The sequence below is a fragment of the Lonchura striata genome, chromosome 3 (genome assembly GCF_050655825.1).
Source record: "Lonchura striata isolate lonStrDom1 chromosome 3, ASM5065582v1, whole genome shotgun sequence".
In the NCBI taxonomy this organism is placed as follows: domain Eukaryota; kingdom Metazoa; phylum Chordata; class Aves; order Passeriformes; family Estrildidae; genus Lonchura; species Lonchura striata.
The window spans coordinates 45,632,493-45,654,491 of NC_140705.1; the positions used below are offsets into that span (position 1 = coordinate 45,632,493).

General features: G+C 38.5%; 1 protein-coding gene across 3 annotated transcripts in view; it reads left to right on the plus strand.

Moving 5' to 3' along the window:
* The window catches only part of AMD1 (adenosylmethionine decarboxylase 1), a 34,455-nt gene that overhangs the window by 8,193 nt on the left and 4,263 nt on the right, over positions 1 to 21,999 (plus strand). For 2 of the 3 annotated variants that reach the window (XR_014953711.1, XM_021555519.4), the window contains exons 2-8: positions 2,108 to 2,194; positions 3,422 to 3,548; positions 4,003 to 4,105; positions 4,891 to 4,933; positions 5,019 to 5,163; positions 6,170 to 6,262; positions 6,353 to 6,508. Coding sequence is in view for 2 of the 3 variants with exons in the window: in XM_021555519.4 (XP_021411194.3) it covers positions 2,108 to 2,194; positions 3,422 to 3,548; positions 4,003 to 4,105; positions 4,891 to 4,933; positions 5,019 to 5,163; positions 6,170 to 6,262; positions 6,353 to 6,508 (754 nt within the window). In the remaining variant the exon portion in view is untranslated. Of the gene's footprint in view, positions 1 to 2,107; positions 2,195 to 3,421; positions 3,549 to 4,002; positions 4,106 to 4,890; positions 4,934 to 5,018; positions 5,164 to 6,169; positions 6,263 to 6,352; positions 6,509 to 7,469; positions 9,634 to 21,999 lie in introns of those variants that run through there. The other variant, XM_021555518.4, reaches the window with a different exon arrangement.

A 21,999-nucleotide genomic window follows, 5' to 3' on the forward strand; every position in this document is an offset into this window, starting at 1 on the left:
GTGAAGGCTGAGACGTATGCTCTTGCCAAGCCTAAGATAGTTACATGACCATTAATACTTGGACAAGCACAAAATCAGATTTGTAGTAACGTACAAATGGGGTTAGTACAGCTCAGCATGAGAGAACTCTTCATCACCTTTCCCAAATGCAATGTCAGACTCTGGGTGTTTATTTAATGGCAGATAAGATGTCAGTAGGGATGCTGGAATGGTTTGAACAATCTAATACATAGTTCAATTTACAGGAGGAGTGGCTGGCCAACTTAGGCTGGTGTGCTGTAGCCAGAGAAAACTAAATCCTTTAGTTTTCTAACTCTTAATAGCAAAATTGTATGATTTTTCTAGGAGCATTTAAGAGATAGTTATAATACAAACTATTTCACTCTTTGCGTTTACCAGCCTTTTTAAGGTGAGCAGCCACTTGCATTTTCATGTACATTTGAGTTTTAGGAACAGAGCTCACTCCAGTCAATGACATAAGTATAGAGATGAGTAAAGTGTGGGACTTGAGCTGAGCACTCAAAATAACCTTTTTAATTTGATGTGGAGATTTGAGTGTCTGTGCTGTCATGTCTATGTTTGCAGGAAAGCATTTCATCAAGGATTCCTAACTGGGGTAAACCTTACTTTGATTTTAAGTATCCAGTTATATCACTGAATTTCTAAATTAATCAGTTGTGCATTGACTGCGAGGGTTTTTTCCATGGATAGGTTTTTCTTAATCTGTGTTCTGGTTTAATCATATATATAAATATTACTATTCTGGTGTACTTTAAATGGGAAAGTCCTCAATTTGTTTCAAAAGGCATTTTCTTGAATGAACTAATTAATTGAGGGAGAAGTTAAGGTATTTGCTGACTGTTTAGAAAGGCTAAAGAATATGTGGATGCTTTAATTATACATGTAACAGAATCTGAAACTTCAGCTTCATGAACAGACCAGTTTTCTAAGGGAAAACACTGGTAGCTGCAGAGAAAGTGTGTTGGTGGAATTAACAGTTGAGTGCTCAGTCCTGGCGTACAGCTGCAGACAGGACTTCTGCAGTGTCAGTAAAGGGTGAGAGGTCTGCCTCCTGAAGAAGGATTAGGCTGACAGTTTTATATGGGCAAGCTGAGCTTGCTTGGTGATGAAAAATTGACAAATTTTTTGTGCTCCTAGCTCCTGCAGTTATTCCAGCTCTACTGATGGGCAGCTTAGTTTTATGCTGGGTTAGTAAATCTCTTGGATCATGACATCTCTCAGGACAAGAGCCAGCACAAACCTGCAGGTGGAATATGCTGTGGGCAGAGAGAAGTAGGACAGCTGGCAGTCTTGCAATTTTGTGACGTCAGGAAGCTGTATTTGTTCCTGTCTTATTTATAGAAAAATTGACTACATTTAATTCTACTAATCTGGTGTAGACTGAAGTGACAACTGAAGTAGTTTTTTTGCAAGTCTGTCATTTCTCTTGAGTACTTGAGAAAGCCTTTTGGCTTAATTTGAGCCCTTGACTTTTGTTTATTTTTTTCAGGCTCTTTGTAGAATATTATTTCAATTTTTTACTAATATTACTCAAAGTTCTACCATCATACCAAATTCTAGTACCGTAGCTACAGTTTGCACTGTATGAAAGAATTCTGTGATCCTGGTTGGTCGAAGAGGAATTCAGGCCATTGAAATATATTTTTAGCTTTTCAGTTAAATTATGCACTTGACCCTTAGCTGATCAATTAAAACATCTTAATGATAACTTACTAGTTTATTGCTGTAGTAGTTGCCAATAACTACTGTGGTAGGAGTGCATAGAGGTTCAACCTAAAGCATACCTTAAGTTACCAACATGTGGGATGCTGGATTTAAGGTTATCCTGACTCACCTGGTTAGAAGCTTGATGTTCCACATGCAGCAGATTATGGTAACAGATTTTGAGGACTACTGAGCCATCAAAGCAAAGAGTGGAGTATTACTGTATTGTGAGAGTCAGTCCTTGTATGAAAACTCTTCCCATTTTGTGCTCTCGGATCCACTAACTCGGGACTCTGGTCTTGTTTGGGCTTTTTACTCGGGGTTCCAGCAAGCTTTGGTTTGTTTAACCTGCTGCTTGTGCTCTTCTGTAATTTCTTCACAGGATTGAGTGGGACAAACTTCTGGAGAATGTGCATTGTTTGATCATAAGTGTGACAAAAACTGACAAGCAGGAAGCTTATGTACTCAGGTAAGGCATTGGCTCATTCTTTTAGTGCCTAGGAGGGAAAAAAAGTGAAAGCTGTCATATGTGATTTGCTTGGCTGAGAATCCAATCTTGGGTTGATGGCCACAGCTTGCAGGGATCTCTTCATAGTTGTGTTTCTCTTTTCCTTTAACCAGAATGATGGACAGAGCTGTGGTGGCATCACTTAATTTTATCCATGGGTCAATAAGTGTCCCTAATACAGAATTTCAATATTATTTCAGCAGAATAGGCTATAGGTGTCACTTATAGATCAGCAAAAAACCCTTATTGTTAGATCAGCCTTAATTGCACATAATACAATCAAGTGGAACAACTCTTGCAGCTGACCTAAGGGTATCTGTAAAACTGTAGCTTTCCTGGAACCCTGGAATTTGTTATGTGTGCTGCAGTTAGTTGTAAGGACACTACTTTTGCCATGTGTTTTTCATCTTGCAAAATACTTTCTTGCTTTTAGTACATGAGCTTTACAGACACATTTGACATTCTCTGGTTTACTTCAGATTACAAATACTGAAGTTTTTGTACTCTAAAAGACTGCCTTGAGGGCTAGGTTGTGCTAAGAGCAAGATGGTAAAAGAAACTGTTCAAGTCTTGTTTCTTCAAGCTTCATATATTTAAAACAAAATTCTGGGAAGTGTAACAAATTGCACTGCATCCTGAATGAATTTTAACCGTGATTTTGAATGTGTAAACAGCATTCCAAATAGAGTTACTTAGGCTAATTTTTACTCCATTGTTCAGTTACTTGATGAAAAGATACTTGCTTAGAGTGTTTAAATGTTCTGGATGTGATATCAATGCCTATCTCCAGTTCAGCTGGGCTGTAGTTAAGTATCTGACTTAGTTTATATATACTTAATTTCTGTATCTTACTTATAAGGCATATCATATAGCTGTGCCTATGTACCCACTTCACAGCATGTTTGTATTTCTCAGATAGTTTGAGGATATCTAATGTGCCTTTTCCTGTAGTGTGACAGCTCTGTAATATCATGCTTGGAGCAGGTGCTTGTTTTGGGAAATGGCAACAGCTCTCAAATGTTAGCTGCATTCTATTGATTTGATCTGTTTGCTAAGTATGTTTATGCCATATGCTGAGTGTTCACTTAGAGTAATGAATTTGGTTGGGATAAGGACCAAGACCTAACAACTCCCTCCTGGATTGTTTTATGTAGAGCACTTAATATATTCTTAACACCTCTTTTACAGTGAGAGTAGCATGTTTGTCTCCAAGAGACGTTTCATTTTGAAGACGTGTGGTACCACCCTCTTACTGCAAGCACTGGTTCCCCTGTTGGAGCTTGCTAGGGAGTACAGTGGGTTTGACTCAATTCAGGTAAGGTGTCAGAAGTCTTCCTTGGAATGTACAAAAAGCATTTTGCTTCTATTTCAAATGTACTCTTTTTATTAATATTCTGAAACTTGGACATTTATGTATGCTTCCCATAATGGGAAGACTAATGTAAGATTGCTCTGCTGCAGCAGTTGTCCTTTTGTTTGTCTCTTGGTAGGTGCTAACAAACAAATTATATTGAGCTGAGTAAGAGTAACTATGTCCATGCTGTCTAGTGGAGAACAAGTTTGTAAGTAAGCTGTCTCCTGAAGCTTAGAAATCCAAGTAGGGATAACTGAAGATTGTGTTTCTGAAATGGGAATACAGGTAGCAGTGTTTTGACAATGAAAACTTAGGTCCTGTGAAAGTTCATGATAAATGCTTGCATTTTTCTAAATTCTTAGATTCAAGGTGGATGGGTAATACTCAATACCTAAGATGCACCTTTATTTTTCAGAGCTTCTTTTATTCACGTAAGAATTTCATGAAGCCTTCCCACCAGGAGTACCCACATAGGAATTTCCAGGAAGAAGTAGAGTTTCTTAATGAAATTTTCCCGAGTAAGTTGGTGAAACTTCAGCAAAGTTGGGTGAAGGGTTGATGATAAGTGATGAGTGGTACAATAGGTACAGGCTGCCAGGCCAAGAATACAGCAGTTCTTGCATGAAAGTCAAAAGCTATAAATACTTATTCTCTGGATTTCTGATAATAGCTTGCCAAGATCAAAATTTAAATTACACTAAGCTTGACATTTAGCACCTTGTCTAAACTGGGGTCATCTTCCGACTGCCAATCACTCTGCAGAATTCTGAAAGCCATATTAAAAAGCTAGGATAATAATTTAAAGCAAGTAATACTCTGAAGAAAAATGTGGGCTTTTTTCAGAGAAGTTACTATGCTAAAACATGAATTTAAGCATTTAATTCAGTTTAAGACTACAAGAAGAATCTTAAGTTTTAAAGTGACAGGTTTTTGAAAGAACACAGAAGCTGTGGTACTCATCGAAGTTACTAGAAAATAAATTATAATCATAAATACATTTAATAGAGGCTTTAAGAGTACTAGGGTTTCTCTCTGTGCATACCTATACTGTAATATCAATTTCCTGATAGTAGTTGCTTAGCTGGGGTGTCCAGACCCATTTCTGAGGAAGCTTGCTTTTCTGGTTATTAACTTTGTATCCCTGAAGTTAAATGCCTGTTTATTTGATACAGCTGCTGACTGCATCAGTGAACTTCATAGGGTTCTGTGAAAGGCCCCTGTCTTTAAATAGAAATAAATATAATATTTTACATAAATGTTCATAAATGTGGTATGTTAACTGGAGGCTTTTTGTCTTATCTAGATGGAGCAGCTTATTGCATGGGGCGTATGAACTCTGATTGCTGGTATGTATGTGAAGAGTTTGAAGTCTTTACAGTAGAACTTGGTGCTGTCAATATGTGTTACATATTTGGTTTGTGCTTTTTGTAGGTACCTGTACACCCTGGATTTCCCAGAGAGTCGGATATCCAATCAGCCTGATCAGACACTGGAAATTCTGATGAGTGAGCTTGACCCAGTAGTTATGGACCAGTTCTACATGAAAGATGGTGTTACTGCAAATGATGTCACTCGTGTATGTTTGCTTGAAAAATCAGCAGTTTGGGGAATGGTGGAAATTGGGCAACAAAATGCTTCCTTCACTTAACGCTTAATACGAGGTTTATTTTGTGGTAGGAGAGATGTGGTAGAAAGTGTCAGGTTAATACTTTGGGAGGAAAATGGATTTAAGAGTATTTTGGGGAATATAACTTCTTGTTTTCGATGCCCTTCCTTCAGTGAAAACTGCAATAAGCAGTGATTTGGGTGATGAGAAGCTTTTACTCTGAGGAATGTAGGAGTAGGAATAAAACCAGAATTTGAGTAACTTTCAAGGATGTAGAGTATGAGGAGTAAGGCTTAGACTGAAGATACAGAAAGCAAAGGTTAAGTAGGTATCGAAATCAGGGTTAAATCAGGGAGCCATTGGATGAGGGCAAGGGCAGATTTAGGGTCTAAGCATAACTTGATGGGTTTGCTCCTTTATCCAGATGGGTAAGTCATGTGGCATGAACAAGATTTCCTGACAAGTACACTGACTTCATCTTGTTTTCCATCTTAGGCTTTGATTTTCACACTGTATTTGCTATTGAGATTTGGCTGTAGCTCAGGTACTGTGTGGTAAATCAAAATGCTTGGGATTGAACTTCTGCCTAGGGTATAAACTAGTATATCCTTACTCTGGAATAAATGTAAACAGCCTTCACTTAGTGGATAGTGGTTGAAGAGAAGCTCCACTTTGCATTTCAGCAGCAAAAGTAAATATGTTTTGGAGTTCTAAGCTGTTTCCTTGTCCTGCATGGGTGCAGCTGGGCTCTGTAAGAGGCAGTGTGATAGCTTGCCTGCAGCTTGTCACTGCTATTGATATAGTGACAGGATGCAAACCAAGGTCATCTGCAGTGATACATGTAATCAGACTGACTTGTAATTGGGAGAATTCTGGTATCCTCTTTGCTAAATAGATGTTCATTCTGCCTTTGAGGTAAATCTAAACAAATGTTATAAGGATGCATGATAAACAGAGTTGTTTAACTTTGTTTCAGATGAGTGGAATTCGTGACCTGATACCAGGTTCTGTTATTGATGCTACAATGTTCAATCCTTGTGGGTATTCAATGAATGGGATGAAATCAGATGTAAGTTTTATACTCATTAATAATTAGCATTGGCAAATAAAAATAAATAAATATTTGGGGGTAATAATACCTTATTTTTTTTTTTTTCAGGGAACTTACTGGACTATTCACATCACTCCAGAACCAGAGTTTTCTTATGTTAGTTTTGAAACAAACATAAGTCAGACCTCTTACGATGACCTGATTAGAAAAGTTGTAGAGGTTTTCAAGCCAGGAAAATTTGTGACAACCCTCTTTGTTAATCAGGTGAGTTTTCTTGCATTAGCTTATCAGCTGATGAAATACATATAGACACAAATGATGCAAGGCTAGAGATTTTTACTGGAGATTAACAGGTTAGAGTTTGCCTCTATAGTTGAGTGGTATTTTCTTTGGAAAGTAAAAATCCTCTTCAGTTGTGCTATGATATGTACTAAATCTGATCTTCAGAAGACTTCAGAAACAGTAAGATGCAGCATCCCAGTCCCAGAGTTCTACTGACATCTTATGTAGTTCTGTATAGGCAGAATTTCTTGCCTTGGCATTTTTCTGGATTTGCCTGCAACTGTCAGTTGTAGAACACCTGCTCTTAATAGCTTTGCTCTCAGCTAATAATAGATCCACAAAATTATTTGGGTTGGAAGGGACCTTAAAGATCATCTATTTGCTATCCCCTGCCATGGGCAGAGACACTTTCCAGAAGACCAGGTTGCTCAGAGCCCCATCCAGCCTGGTCTGGAACACTGACAGGGGATGGGACATCCACAGCTTCTCAGGGCAACCTGTTCCAGTGTCTTGCCACCCTCACAATGAAGAATTTTTTTTTACCCCTGATAGGTAGTTTAAATCCACCCTCTTTCAGTTTAAATCTGTTACCACTGGTTCTACCACTACATGCTCTGGAAAAAAGTCCTGCTCCAGCTCTTGCCAGTACCCTGCAGGTACTGGAAGGTGCTTTAAAGGTCTCCCCAAAGCCTTCTCTTCTCCAGGCTGAATAACCCAAATTCTCTCAGCCTGTGTCCATAGGAGAGGTGCTCCACCCCCATAATTGTTCACAGAACAGCAGTACCATGTTTAGGGAGCAGAATTACTGCTTGGGGATGGAGCTTTCTGCACCACTGTCAGGAAGAGTTTCAAAACATGCTAAGTAATAACATATGAAATGCAGTGTGCTGATCCATCTCTAAATGACAGTTTTAAAAGTAACTTTCCCTTTTTTGTTTTCTAGAGCTCTAAATGTCGCACAGTGTTTTCCTCTGCCCAGAAGATTGAGGGGTTTAAACGTCTTGATCACCAGATTGCCCAATTCAGTGATTATAATTTTGTTTTTACCAGTTTTACAAAAAATCGCCAGCAACAGCACAGTTGATTAAGAATGAAGAAAAAGCGCAAAAAGAAATCCCATAGAGAAGGTGGTGGTTGCTTTCTAGTTAATGATTCAGGGGGCCATGCTTTCCACTCCCACCACCTTGTAGTTGTGGAAAGCCCTAGGTGTAATCATAGTATAACCATTTTGAATTGTATGCATTATTATATCAAGGAGTTAGATATCTTGCATGAATGCTCTCTTCTGTGTTTAGGTACTCTATGCCACTCTTGCTGTGAAATTGAAGTGCATGTAGAAAAATCTTACTGTATGAAACTTTACAACACTTGTAAAAATGATTCAGGTAGAATTACACACAGTATAGTTTTTCTCCAAGTATCACCAAAAATTCCCCACAGACAAGGCTTTCGTCCTCATTAGACTTCAGCCTCAACCTACTCACTGGGGACAGTTCTCTTAAATTGTCACACTTTTTTTTTTTTTTTTTTAAATCTATGTTGTGATTTCAGTCTAAAACAGTTTTTGATGAACTTCTATGATTTCTAATGAAACTGATTACTAATTAACACTTTCATGTTTGGAGAAAGTTCTTAAAACAGTTAAAAATTGTTTTGCTACTACAGGTGGTGGTTGATTTATTTTTAAATCAGACTGACTTTTCATGCTCTAAAAAAGCTTCTAGGAATTTGCTCAACTCTCCTGTAGAACTGGGCTAATGCATCGGTGTTTCACCTTTAGTAACTTGGGTATCGGTACTAGTGCAGGCTAAATTTTGTCTCACCTTAATGGTCATTTGTCTGTCCACATCCCCGAGCTGTCACACTGCCACACAATGGCAGAATTTGATGAAGGTCCAAGACTTGATAGGGGAAGGGCTGAGCCAGGCTTCAAGTGCTTTGGCATAATTGTGTGACAGCTTTGTAAAGTGCAAGTTGATATTGGCAGCAGGCATTTTCTGTCCTAATCACCTGTTATGTCAGAACAGGAAGCTGGTGCTCCTGAGCCCCTGGCAGGTAGGGCTAGTGGAGCAGTTGAATTTGCCAGTCTTGAGTGCATTTATTGGTTTGGATTATTCTCAGTAAAACTTGTGACCTGCCACTTTGGACTGTAAAGAGTGCTTCTAAACTGGTCCAGTGTCACTTCATTTTGTCGTTCCAAGCAAAGCTAATGCCTCTGTCTTGTGACAGTCCTGTGACATTGTTGTGCATGTGACTTATGTTGTACTTGATTGTTGTGACTTCATCTATTTTTTCCTCCTAACTGCTAAGGTGGTTCCTCTTACTGTGACTTGAGGGCATTAAGTGAGGGTATAGAAAAAGAACTGTCTGGGACACCTGGACAGAAGTGAAGAAGAATGCTATTCATGGAGCATGAATAAGAGTGTAATTCAAAGTCACTTTAATGAATATTGACTAAAATGCAGGCTTTGAAAGGTTGGCACACTTTCAGCTGTTTCTTTGCAAATACTGGGATTTTAACAGCTGTGAGACCAGCATGTAAACAACAAAATTGAGATTATTTTTCCCCTCTTGTCCTTGCAATGTTTTGACTCTTCCTGGTTTGATGCAATGGTTCTTTTGTTCCTTCTGTATTTATAAATGAAGCACTTTTTCAGTGCTTCTAAACTAAAGTCTGCTTGGTTAGGAATCAAGTGGTTGGAACATTTTGATTTTTTTAAAAGCACATTATTGATGTTCTTTACCAATGTTATCAATTACATGCTGTAAATGGCACTAATGCTTTTTGGTGTTAATATTGAGGACCAATATTTCAATGGGGTTTTTTTTGTTCTTGCATTGTCCCAATTGTTCTGACTTTTTTTGGCTTGAGGTCCTTTAAGTAGACTGAAGATCCCTTTTTGAGTAATACTGAAAGAATGCGTCTTACAAAAAGAAGCATAAGCCTCGTCTATGAAAATGAAAGCTGTTGAATGGGTTATTGAACTATCTGGGTGATCAGGATGGGGGGAGTATGGTGTTTATAATTTCTGTGGTGTTAGACTTTGATCATTTAAAAATATCTGTACCACAACTTAACGCTTCAATAAAAGTTCGCTTAAATTGTTTGTAGTGATGATCTAGCAATTCTATCCTTCACTCTCTTCATTCTTTATGGTACCAGATTGTTTAATTCTGAAATAGACTTGTGTCCTTACTGTCCTAATTTGCACTGCTCCTGTAGGGGATGTGTCTCAACACACTGGCAGTTTAAAATGCAGCAGCATGTCAATTTAAGCCAAGTGAAAATGTTATGCTGTTCTTGAAACTAAAACTGTTTTTCTAAATGAACTCAAAATTTTGTTGTCTACATTTAACCTGTATTTTTTTTCTTGAGCATTAAGTATTTTGAAATAGCTTTCTGAATTAAGACAGCTGCTTCTAAGTTACAAACTGGCATACATTTATGCACTTAAGCTTAGACTGTCTTTGAGAGTTCAAGGTGAGATTTATCTCTTAAGGTAAAGTAGGCAGATACCTAATCTAGATAGTAACCTAGACCACAAGCTAGAGGCTAGCAATGTCAGTGCTAAGCAGATGCAGCCAGCATGATTGAAAAGTCACTGAGTTCATGTGACAAGTCCCTACAGGAAGAGCAGCTTCAGTTTAATCACAACTGCAAAGCTCCAGCAGTGCTGATATCCCCCAGAGTCACCTAAGTATCGTGTTGGTATTGGAGGTCTAAACCTTTAAATTTAGTCACCCAGAGCCTTACCTGTGATGTTACATATCTCTAATGGTGTTCTGGAAAGTAAATAGTAACTTGTAGTTATTTCCAGTATGTAAGACTTTTTAAAAAGCCTAACAAATTCTGTGAGAATAAAAAATTCCAATTTGCAGCATCAAGAGATCATGTTTTAACATTGTCAGTCATGACAAATTAGCAGTAATCTACCTCTGAAGGGTACTTATGGAGCTGGTGAAATAGCTTGTCAAACCACTTTTAATTATTTAGTAGCTGTCCTGGTTAACTGGAAAGGTCCCAGTTTGCTGGAGGGGTAGCAAATGGGATGCCCACCTACAAAAAGGACCACAAGGAGGATCTGGCAGTCTTGTTGCTAGGGAAGGTCATGGAGCATGTGATACTGAGCACCCACACAGCATACACAGGGCCAGCATGTGTTTGTGAAAGACTGGTCTTTCACAAGCCCTGTTTTGTCATTGACCAACCTTCTCATCTATGTCAAGCTGACCTACTCAGTGGCTAAGGGGAGGTGGATGGTGTCTCTCTGGACTTCAGTAAATTCTTAGATGCCATGTCACAGCATACTGGAGAAACTGGGTGCACTGTTTGCTGAGTGAAAAAAACAGGCTGGGTCATCAGACCCAGAGAAGGGGGTGTGTGCCACATCCAGCTGGTGGCTGGTCACCAATTACGTTCTCCAGGGCTCAGTGTTGTGGTTGCAAAGCTGGTGGTGTCTCATCCAGTGGCAGGGGGGATCTTTTAGGTTCCTTCCCATCCAAACCATTCTATGATTCCATATTAGACTGTGGGGATGGAGGGGATGGGCAGACTGAAGGGTAGCATGATAGGGGCAGGAAAGCATAGAGCAGTTCTGTGCCTGAGCACTCTCATGTCTTTCAACATGGGGCAGAAAGGGAGGTGCTGATGCCAGTGCTAGTACCGAGCCACTTGAATAGGCACTAAAAAAACAGTGTTTTTCAATCCTAGATCTTTACTGTGGTGTGTTGATGCCAAAGAGATGACACTGCTCTGGTACTTATATCTGGGTGGGATGACTACTGGCTGTCAGTCTGGGTTCTGCTTTGGTGGTGCAGGATAATGTGTTGGCAGAAATGTTGAAGCTTGCCAACTGGGATTGTGTAAACGCAGGTTTCCCTAATAATAATCCCAAGAGCAATGCCACCAATACCGAAATGTCCAAGGTCAGAAGTAATGCTGAGTATATGCTCCCAAGGTGTGGAGTTCTCCCAAACTATTTCAAGTTAATTGTTCCACTTTGTTCTATTGCTTGTTATACTTACATTGTACTTACTGCATACTATACACTTACAATACTGCTGTTAGATTTTAAAAAATTAAGCAGGCCCTAGAGAGTCTTGTTTCTGCAGCTGCCTGAAAGCCATATCTTTATATAAATTTTACATTCTCAATAACATGCTTAGTTCTGCCTTTGGCAACTACCATTAATTTTAAATATATGTGTACAAGTGAAATATGTACAGTCACTTTTAGGAGCAGATCAGACACATGAATACCATAAACTCAGCATTTTTCATTCCTGGATTAGCCAGAATGTGAACACACATTTTTGTAGCATGTAGTTCCTTATGCAGGCACTTTGCCTGATCCCTGACTCTAAATTATGTCATTTGTAGCCTTGCTGTTATTTTCCACTCATCTTTTTCTAGTTTATATTTATCCTCTCAGTCCATCACTCTAAATTATTCTTAAATACTAAGATTTCAAAATAGCATATAATGGGCTAAATAGGCAGATGCCCATTTAAAGACAGAAAATCACAGAATTATTTGGGTTGGAAGGCACCTTAAAGATCATCTGATTCCAACCCCCCTGCCATGGGCAGGGACCCCTTTCACTAGACTGACTTGCTCAAAGGTCCTTCCACCCTGGCCTTGAGCACTTCTAGGGATGAGGCATCCTCAGCTTCTCTGGCAACCTGTTCCAGTGTCTCACCACCCTCGCAGTAAAGAATTTCTTCCTAATACCTAATCCACACCTTAGCTTATTCAGTTTTAAGCCATTCCCCTTTGTCCTGTCACTACATGCTCTTGTAAATACTCTCCCCATCTTTCTAGTAGGCTCCCTTCAGGTACTGGAAGGCTGCAGTTAGGTCACTCAAAGCCTTCTCTTTTCCTGGCAGTAAATCCAAATTTTTACAGCCTTGCCTCACAGGAGAGGTGACACATGACTAATTGCCTTGATATCCCTCCTCTGGACTTGCTCCAACAGGTCCATGTCCTTCCTGTGCTGGAGGCCCCAGAGCTGGTGCAGCCCTGCAGGTGGGGTCTCACCAGAGCAGGGCAGAGGGGCAGAATCCCCTCCCTTGTCCTGCTGGCCTTTGGATGCAGCCCAGGACATGTTTGGCTTTCTGGGCTGTGAGTGCACATTGCCAGCTCCTGTCCAGCCTCTCATCCACCAGCAGCCCAAAGGCCTTTTGGGAGGACTGCTCTTGATCTCTTCATCCTCCAACCTGGACTGATGACACAGGTCCAGCACATTGCACTTGATCGTCTTAAACCTCATAAGATTCCCACAGACCCATTCCTCAAGCTTGTCCAGGCCCCTCTGGATGGCATCCCATACTTCAGATGTGTCGACTGCACCACTCAGTTTTGTGTCACCTGCAGTTTTGCAGAGGGTGGAGGGTGCACTCAATCCCTTCATCCATGTCATTAAAGAAAATATTAAATAAAACTGGTCCCAATATGAACATCCAATATTGCCCTCTGCATTAGAAAGGTGTGAAGTTGTGTCGCACTACGATGCAAAATAACTCACACACTTATACTAAGATTAAAAGAGCAAAAGGAAGTAAGTTTTATTTCTGACCTCGCAATATATAGAACTCTAAAAGTGACAGTAGATTGGAGGATGAAATTGCCACCTCTCCAACTACACTGGTCAAACCAATAGTCCATCAATTCTCTCTTCCTACAAAGAAGAATGCAAAACTCATTATTTACATGAACAGTGTGTGAGAACTCTAGTAGAAATATGTAAACATCAGAAGGCATAGAAATTTTTTTAAAAAACTTTAAGACTTTTAAAATAACAGGGCAACAGTTCTGGCTTGAGTTTGCAAGGTGGCTAGAGAAATTGAGCTTTCAACTCTTATTTCCACTAGAACTGATCTTTTGGCTCCAGAGTCTAATTTCCATCTTAAATTTCATTGTTTTACTTTACTGGGAAAAAGTAAGTATTTGGTAATTGTTTTACACTACTAAAACTTCTGCACCAACAAAGCCATAAAGCAACAAAGAAAAACCAGCATAGGGTTGAACAGAGTTGAAAGTTGCAGTAACAGGACTAAGTTTCAGCTTCCTCTCTGTGTGTACAGGAATGACACAAATGTAACAGAACAAGACAAAATGTTCCAAATCCATTGTTGTTGCTCAGAAACTTGGAGCAATTTGGTGCCTCTTCATCATCTGCTTCTTCCAGAAGAGGCACTGGCCTCTGTGCCTGCCAGAGATTATTTATTGAAACACACCATATGACAGCTCCAACATACCAGCCACTGTAGCTTTACAGCCATCTCTAGTCCCTAAATTTGGACTTGTTTCTTTCAAAAAGGAACTTGCTAAGTACCTGTCAGCTTCACTAGATTCATCTTTAACCGCATTGACCTTAAAAGTTAGGAAATATTTAGCCAAATAAAAGGTCAGATTTCAAATACAAAGTTAGAATCCAAGCTATAAAAAGGTACATTAAACTAAAGGATTATTTCTTAGCTGCTGTGATATTTTGCAGCCGGAACCCCTAACAGCCTAGGCAGCAGTAACACTTGTATTCCATGCTATTTCAGGATGAAACTAAAATCTAACCAGTTGTGGTCTAATGTTAACTCTATCCAAATTTTTTTTTTTTTTTTTTTTTTTTTTTTTTTTTTTTTGTTAAAGATGTTTCTCTCCTGGTTTTATTTCATGGTTCTGTTCTAAAGCCAAGCTAGTGCTGTTGCATTATCTTAGAGGAGAGGGAAGAATGTGTATTTATTCAATTATTGAACTATCCTCAATACTGTTAAAATATCCTGCAAGACATGTATCATCAGGTCTATTAATTGTATGTTCACTTGGTTAGGCTTGGAGACTTGTACTCTTTCTAGACTGCATTTTTCCTAAAGCCACATTATCAGCTCCTATAATGCTCTATCCAAACATTCTCTCACAGCCCAAATTTACCAGTTTCAAGGGTTCTTACAGACATGTATTTTTCAGATAGTGCAGAAGTTGTTTTTTTCATCTTATTTGATGCTCTAATATTTAATTGTTTCTAATACTCAAATCTTAGAATCTTATTTAGAGGGAAAATCTGATATAAAACCAAAAGTATTGATGAAGTTGCTGATTTAAATAAAGGCCTGATTTATTTATTTCCCTATACTGCTGGGAAATATGGGAGGGGCTTAGAGGAAGAGGACAGAAAAGTAAGAAAATTACTCATTCCCCTTACAGAAGGTATATTTTCCCTAATGTGCTGTAGTGAAAGCTGGTATATAGGAAGCAGATAAAGCTGCAAAGGCTTCAGGGTGTAATTGCTGAAGCTGCAGTGCCTACAACTGTGTCTCAGTGTCTACAACAGTGCCTCAGTGCATACTGAGCATGAAGCTGATGGGGCTAGTAAAAGCAGAAAAGCAAACAGACAAACAAACAGTGTTGTAGTTGTCTGTGCTCTTGATTAATATTGGTTTTAATGTTAATATTTCATTGGTTCAGCTGTGCTTGCACTGGTTTTAGGCAGATAATAAATTGTAAATTCATAGGTTTTAATGTTCTAGCTTTAAGCATGGTAAAAAGTTCATTTGTAGTTGTACTATGTTGTTAAGTGCCACGACATGAAAAAGCTGAAGTTTATATTTGTGCCTTTCAGTTCTTCCATTTAGTGTGCTGCTACATAACAGGAAGATATATTTTCTGATTACCTGCTCTCTTAACATTGTAATCTCTTAAGTACTTCATTCCTGAAATATTTAAACTATGCAGACCACCCAGAAGGGCTCAGCAGAGACGTTTCAAGCCAGTAAATTTCTCTTCTACTGCTCACGTTACTATATCAAGCCATTGGTAAGAAATGAATCAACTGCTTGAAAAAGCTATCCTGTTTGATTTTTCACAAACAGAATAGTCCAGAGACACAGAAATAATATTTAAACCAGCTTTTACTCCTTTTTAAAGAATTGTAATCCTAGCTAGTCTTACTAAATTTGGGTAACTGCCATCTCATTGAGCCACTGCTCAATTTCTTGTAGTAGTCAAGGCAAATCAATAGACAAAAAAATAGATGGTTAAAGAAACAGATGTTCAGTCCATCCTGAATATCTCAAAATATTCAGTTTTTTCAGTTTGTGATGGCAACTGAAGAAATTTTTACAATCTCTATTACACATGTATTCCATGTGTAATACAGTTATATATTTAAATAATTATGCAAAACTATAAACGATGCCTAAAAAATAAGTAATTCTAGACTACTATTTTTGTAGCAGTTCCTTAAGTTTTATTTTTTTGGAATCCTTTATTTTCAAGATTGTTTAAGACTCCATAGGCACTTTGAATTATTTTGCAAATCTAACCAAATTGCACTCTAGCAGTGGAGCCTGAGCTCTGAGACTGTGGTGGGAAGTTTCTGTTGTTCCAGGAACCATACATCCCATACACTTTCTTAATGGGCCTCTAGCCATCCCCAGAAAGATATATTTTAATGTGTTCTGGAGTGAAATGGGAAGATTTTAAGTCAGGCCTTTTTGCAGATGCTGGATCATTCCTTCTGCTACCTCAGGGACCCCATTGGAATCAATGGAATGGTTACTTGTATGCTGAGAACAGATATGTCACATGCGTCTCCCCTTTAAAAGGATGTTCTGTTCCATACAAAAAAAAATATCCATGCAAGATTTTACTGTACTGATAAGCAGCCTGGAATACACTTAAATCTGATGTAATCTGAAACCACACAGGAAGAAAGACAACTCTCTACATGCTTTCAGGACCAAGTGGGAAGGAGATATGACCTATAGATCTTCTAGAGACCTGGGCTGTTAGTGAGTCATGAGGACTGCATGCGGGAATGGAAGTGCTTACTCTTTTCACAATCCTGTAAGCCAGTTAATACAGCAATTTACTTCATTTCACAGAGGCACCAGTGGCAACTAGAATGTTAGAAAAGGTGGTAACATGGAGAGGCCGAGCACAATGATCCTTCATTGGTAGTTAACCCTAAATCCCCACAGTATTATGAGAATTCTTTTGATGAGACAATCTTAAGGCTACATAAGGAAAAAAATATATATTCTAAATCAGGTCAAGAGATTTGAACTACTCACCCTCTTCTGAGTAACCAAAATGACACTGATTAAAGACACAAGTGTAAAGATGGAATAGCGTAGAAGTTGAATATTTTTTGAAGCTTTTGCTGTCTCCAGCAGTGAAAATACTCATCATAAGTATCTCTTGTTTCAGTGCTGGATTAGGATTAGTTTTAAGTTCCTAAAATTCTTGAGCACAAATTCAGGGTTGTTGCCTGTTAATTCTGAGTTCATTAGAAAAACTGAAGAAAAAGAGAAATGTTGGCAGTGACCAGTGCTCCTGTCAGCAGTGCCAGTTCTGTAGCTCTTGCCAAGCACACAATCCCCTGCCCAGACTGGTCTAAAGCTGGTCTTTCCAGTAGTATCTTTCCATCTGGATTGCTCCCAAAAGGAAGATGACAGAAGGGTACTTGTAATGCTTTACCTTGCCTTTTCTGGTTTCCAGAGTGTTACTGGCTGGATAAGCTTAAAGGAACTGAAATGGTGCCAGATACACATCATTATGTGTTTTAGCACACTGAATACAAGGGAGAGCAAGTTTAAAGTGTTACTCTAGCTTCTGCAAGGGGAAAAACTCACCTGCTTCCAAAGGACTGGGCATTCTTTCATGCACAGTGGAAGTGTACAATATTATATAACTATTACTTAAAGACAGAAAGTTGGTTTACCATAATACCTTCTGAAAAATTATCCTCCTCAAAATTAAAGTATTTTTGCATCTTAAAATTGGTACCTGGTACATATGTATTTAAATGACAACATAAACTTCTGTTTGTCTTCTTTGCAAGGGGATTCTGAGCCCATGATAGATGTTAATGATTGACCTTATGGCTAAGATTTTTAAATCTGCCATTTGGATGCTGTGTTCAATCCTTTAAAGAGGATAAAGCAAAAATATTGGATTAAAATACAGATATGACAGTATAAACTTAAGGGTATCTTCTCTTATCTCCTATATTTTTGATGCTAAATTACAGTATGAAGACCCTGGCAGATTAAGCAGTATTTAATAGCAATCTACTTTTAAAAATACTAATGTAGCACATGTTCAGATGAATGTACTTCAGCATCAGCCACCATTCAATCAATAACATTTTATTCAGTATAAGCTACTCAGAATGCAAAAGCTGAAAAAAAAGTTATGAAATTAGCTACAAAAGAAGGTGTTAGAAGGTGATGCACTGGGGACCTAGTGCAACACATGCTTGTAAGAGCAGAAATAGGAACAGAAAGTCCTGAATTAATTATGTATAGAGGGTATTTATGTGTTGCTACTGACTGTAAAAGATAATCCTCACTCTAAAGAACTTGTCTTCAGAATCTCCAAGAGAGCAAATAAAGAGAGCTAAAAAAGTCAATGCATCAGAATTCAGTATTTTCCATTTTCATTATAGACTTGTATAACATGCCTCAAGTCTATCTACCATTTGTAAATACCTATGAGAAAATACAAATTATTCTCCTGTAAGAGCAGATTTCTGTGGAGAAAAAAAATAAAGATCAATTCAGCAGTAAGTGCTGCTGAGGCATTTTCAGACGGCTAATAACTCCTTCCAGAGCTGCCTAGGTCCAATTTGGAATTTGAGCTGACAATTGTATCTCTCCCTTGATTGGTTGCCAGGAAGAAAACATCTATGCTTCACTGCAGGTGTAAGTAATAAAGGATAGTAAGGTCTTCAAGCCTTAAAGGTAATAGAACTTTAATTTTTTTTTTTTTAAATGCCTACCTGCTATTTTAGGGGGAAAAAACCCAACAAATTAAAATTATTATTTTTAAAAAACAATCTGTCCTGATGTATGTTAGAAAAGTGTACATTCCTACATACTGAAAGTATGATGAGCTTACTGCAAGCTAAATGAGACAATTGTCAGTAGTGAGTTTATTTTCTTATGTAAAAGTGAAAATTTCATTTACAGCAGCTATAAAAGTATAGATAAACTCTTTCACACTTCACCTCCTGACCTGCATTTCTGACTAGCTTACAGAGACTGCCATTTCTTTGCTCTACTCATGCTTTGAGCCAGCTGGACATAAATAAGATCAGCTTCTTTCCAGAAATCGTGGCCACATTAGCACAGTTCTGAGCCCAAGCTAATGTATTCTGTTTCACAGCCAGCCTTATTAACTCAGGTTCAGCAGCACACAAATCACAGCTACACAGCTGCTACACTGGCTGGCTCAGGGCACAGGCAGAGTGAACCTGTCACTGTCTGCACCCATCCTTGTGGATGTACCCTCAGATGACCCTAGGCACTGTGTACTGTAACAAAAGCTAGTTTTAGGAATTAGTTCTCCAAGTAATTGCATTTTAATTGCATAATACAATGTATACTGGAAATGGAGTAATTAAATCTTACAGGATATGGTAACGTGAGTGTTTTTCAACATCACCACAGCAGTGTGCTGCCTAAGCTGGTCTATGAACTAACTTGAAAATAGAGGCAAGACATGTAGTCAGTGGGTCAGTGCATTGGATTTGAACACAACTCCTCAAAATTACTTTTCCGGTAGCTTTAAAGTCTTAAAAGTCACTCAAAATACTTTTCAGTCTTCCTACAGAGAATTCCCAAAGAGCTCAATAACAGCCTTTTCCAAGTACTGATCCCTTTGTGAGTAAAAGTAGTAATTGTAGGCATACCAAATGTCATGAAATGTTAAGTGACGGTGGGGACTTCACAGGGATTTTCACCTCTTGGATTTTTATCAGCTGTCATTTATCTACTCTGCTATATTCCTGTGCTCCTCTGTACAAGAGATAGTGGAGTTAAATATCTGCAATTAGAAATAAAGCTGCTAAACACAATTTATTGCTCATAAAAAGTTTCACCTTTTGGATCTAGCTCACTCACTGTCTGCAGCAGTGGCCACAAAGTGAAGAACACAAATACCTATGGTGTGCTCCCAGCTGTCAGCTCAGTTATGTCCTTGGCCTGATAGGATTTGCCCATGTTATTATTCCCAGTGGATCACTCCTTCAAGTACTCATCCAATCTCCCATTGAGCTCATATAAATTTTTGCCTTTATAAATTTTGAAAAGAAATGTAACAAGTTTGCCAGCTTTTTGGTATGTCATTCTAAACCAAATTTGAGAGCCTAGAACAGGCATAAATTGAGACAGATCAAAGATCCACCTCACTAGTACCCTTGTCAGCTAAATCAGCCCACAGAGAATGCCTGGAAAAAGCAGCAGAACAGACAAGATTAGCATGCAAAGGTATTTCCTCATTCCCCGGCAATCTTTATCTCAGGAGTTTCTGAGACTCGGAATGGTTGCATTTCACCTGCCCTTCTACTATCCAGTCATGTGTTACATCTCACAACAGGCTTTCTTTTTTCGAAACCCAAAAATACAGTACCATCATCTAACTTCCATTCCTCACTTTCCATCTTTGATTTTAAAGGTTTTTTTTTCCTCAACAAATAATTTAGAAATATGTTTCATACTTCAAATTTCCATGAAAATGCACTAATAGTCACCCTTCACTTTGGAAACAGGCCATTTTCTCCTAACCTGTATGAACAACTTATTCCTTGGCAGTTAGTTTCTTTTAAGAGACACTGTCCATTGTAATCTATTATGCAAACAGATCTTTTTTTTATGCAAGTGCATCAACTGCAAGTACAACAACATCACTATTAAAACATTTTGAAGCAGATCACCGTGCACAATGGTGATCAAAAATCAAGTCAAGGCCAAGAAGCCTAGAATTTATGGCACAAAGATTTTAGTCTCATGACTCCGATCAACATGACATTTACTTACAGCACTTAAGAGTACACAGACAATCTTCTCTCTTTTGTTTTCTTTTACAGTGCCTGATTTTCCTTATCAGGAAATGTTTGCCACCATCTAGATACTACAGTCCTAGCAAGATACATTTCTTATTTGGAATTCATTTTAACTCTGATTTGTCTCAACATCCTTCAGTAGTGCAAAGGGCTATTTTCGCCTTCTCTACATAATTTATACCTGGTGTTTATTCTCCTTCCCTCCCCTGTCTCATATGCACAGCATCACACTAGCCCCATTTATACTAATTTTTCTTAGTCTCTTTTTCTGGATTTGGGGGTTTTGATGTTTATGGAGCAGTACATTTTTAGTAATTAAGGAGATACAGACAGATAACAGGAGTCAGTGCATTCTTGTGTTGGTTGTACAACCAGACTTATTTATGCGGCTATTCCATTCTGTCCGCCTCACTTTTGGCACTACTGTTCTATTTCAGAGACACAGAATGCATTTAAGATTTCATTCACACAAGATGAACTAACACTGAAAAAGCAACATTCTTACACCTTGTAGTAATAACACAGTACAAAAACCCAATACATATAGTATTGGCCCTCAGGCTTCAGCAATATGATTCTTACTTTTCATACTGTGTCAGAAACATTTTCTGTAGGTCAGTGGGTATAACTACACAAGCACTAAACTACCAGGAATCCCAAATTGCTGCCAAGTTACATTTCAATAAAAGCTTACTGAATCAAGACTTTGATGCTTCTGATGTAGATTGTTGAATAACTGATTTTTATTTCCTGCACTGCAAACCACTCTGGCAGTTCTTGAGATGTGTAAAAATTGCTTTTAACAGAACTTCACTAACAAGCAAAAGGTGTTAATGTAGATGGAAACCAAAACAAAATTCAATAAAAATCTTTCACTTCAATAAAAAGTAAGCCATGGGAACATTGATCATAATCAGTGAATAAATATGAAATAGAAATAACTTTATGGTTTTACATAATTGTATGCAAAAAAAAAAATCCAAGGGTCATTTATATCAGTTTGTTTAAAATGCATTTTAAACAAATACTCTCCTATGAGGAAAAGCTGTTCAGCCTGGAAAAGAGAAAGTTACAGAGGTACCTTTAAGCAGCATTCCTGTACATAAAGGGGGCTGCAAGAGAGAAGAGGGACTTTTTACAAGAGCATGAAGTGTAAGACAAGGGGGGATGGATTTAAACTGAAATAGGGAAAGTTTAGGTTAGCTATTAGGAAGAAACTCTTCATTGTGAGGGTGGTTAGGCACTGGAACAGGTTGCCCAGAGACATTGTGGGTGCCCAGTCCCTGGGAGTATTCAAGGCCAGGCTGGATGGGGCTCTGAGCAAGTCAGTCTAGTGCAAGGTGTCCCTGCCCATGGCAAGGGGGCTGGAACCAGGTGATCTTTAAGGTCCCTTCCAACCCAAGCCATTCTCTGATTCTATGAAATACAGACAGGTCAGCTGGGATTATATAAGAGCTTGGCCCCAAATAATAATTATTCCTGGTGAATTTTGAAGTCAAGGTCTTTCAGCTGCTTTCAATCCAACAGGAGTAATTTTCATCATATTATCTCAAATAACTGATGTCAGATTATCTGAGGTCCTGTAAAAGATCCCAAACTTTGACATTTCACAAATTAGCAAGTCAGCTCTATA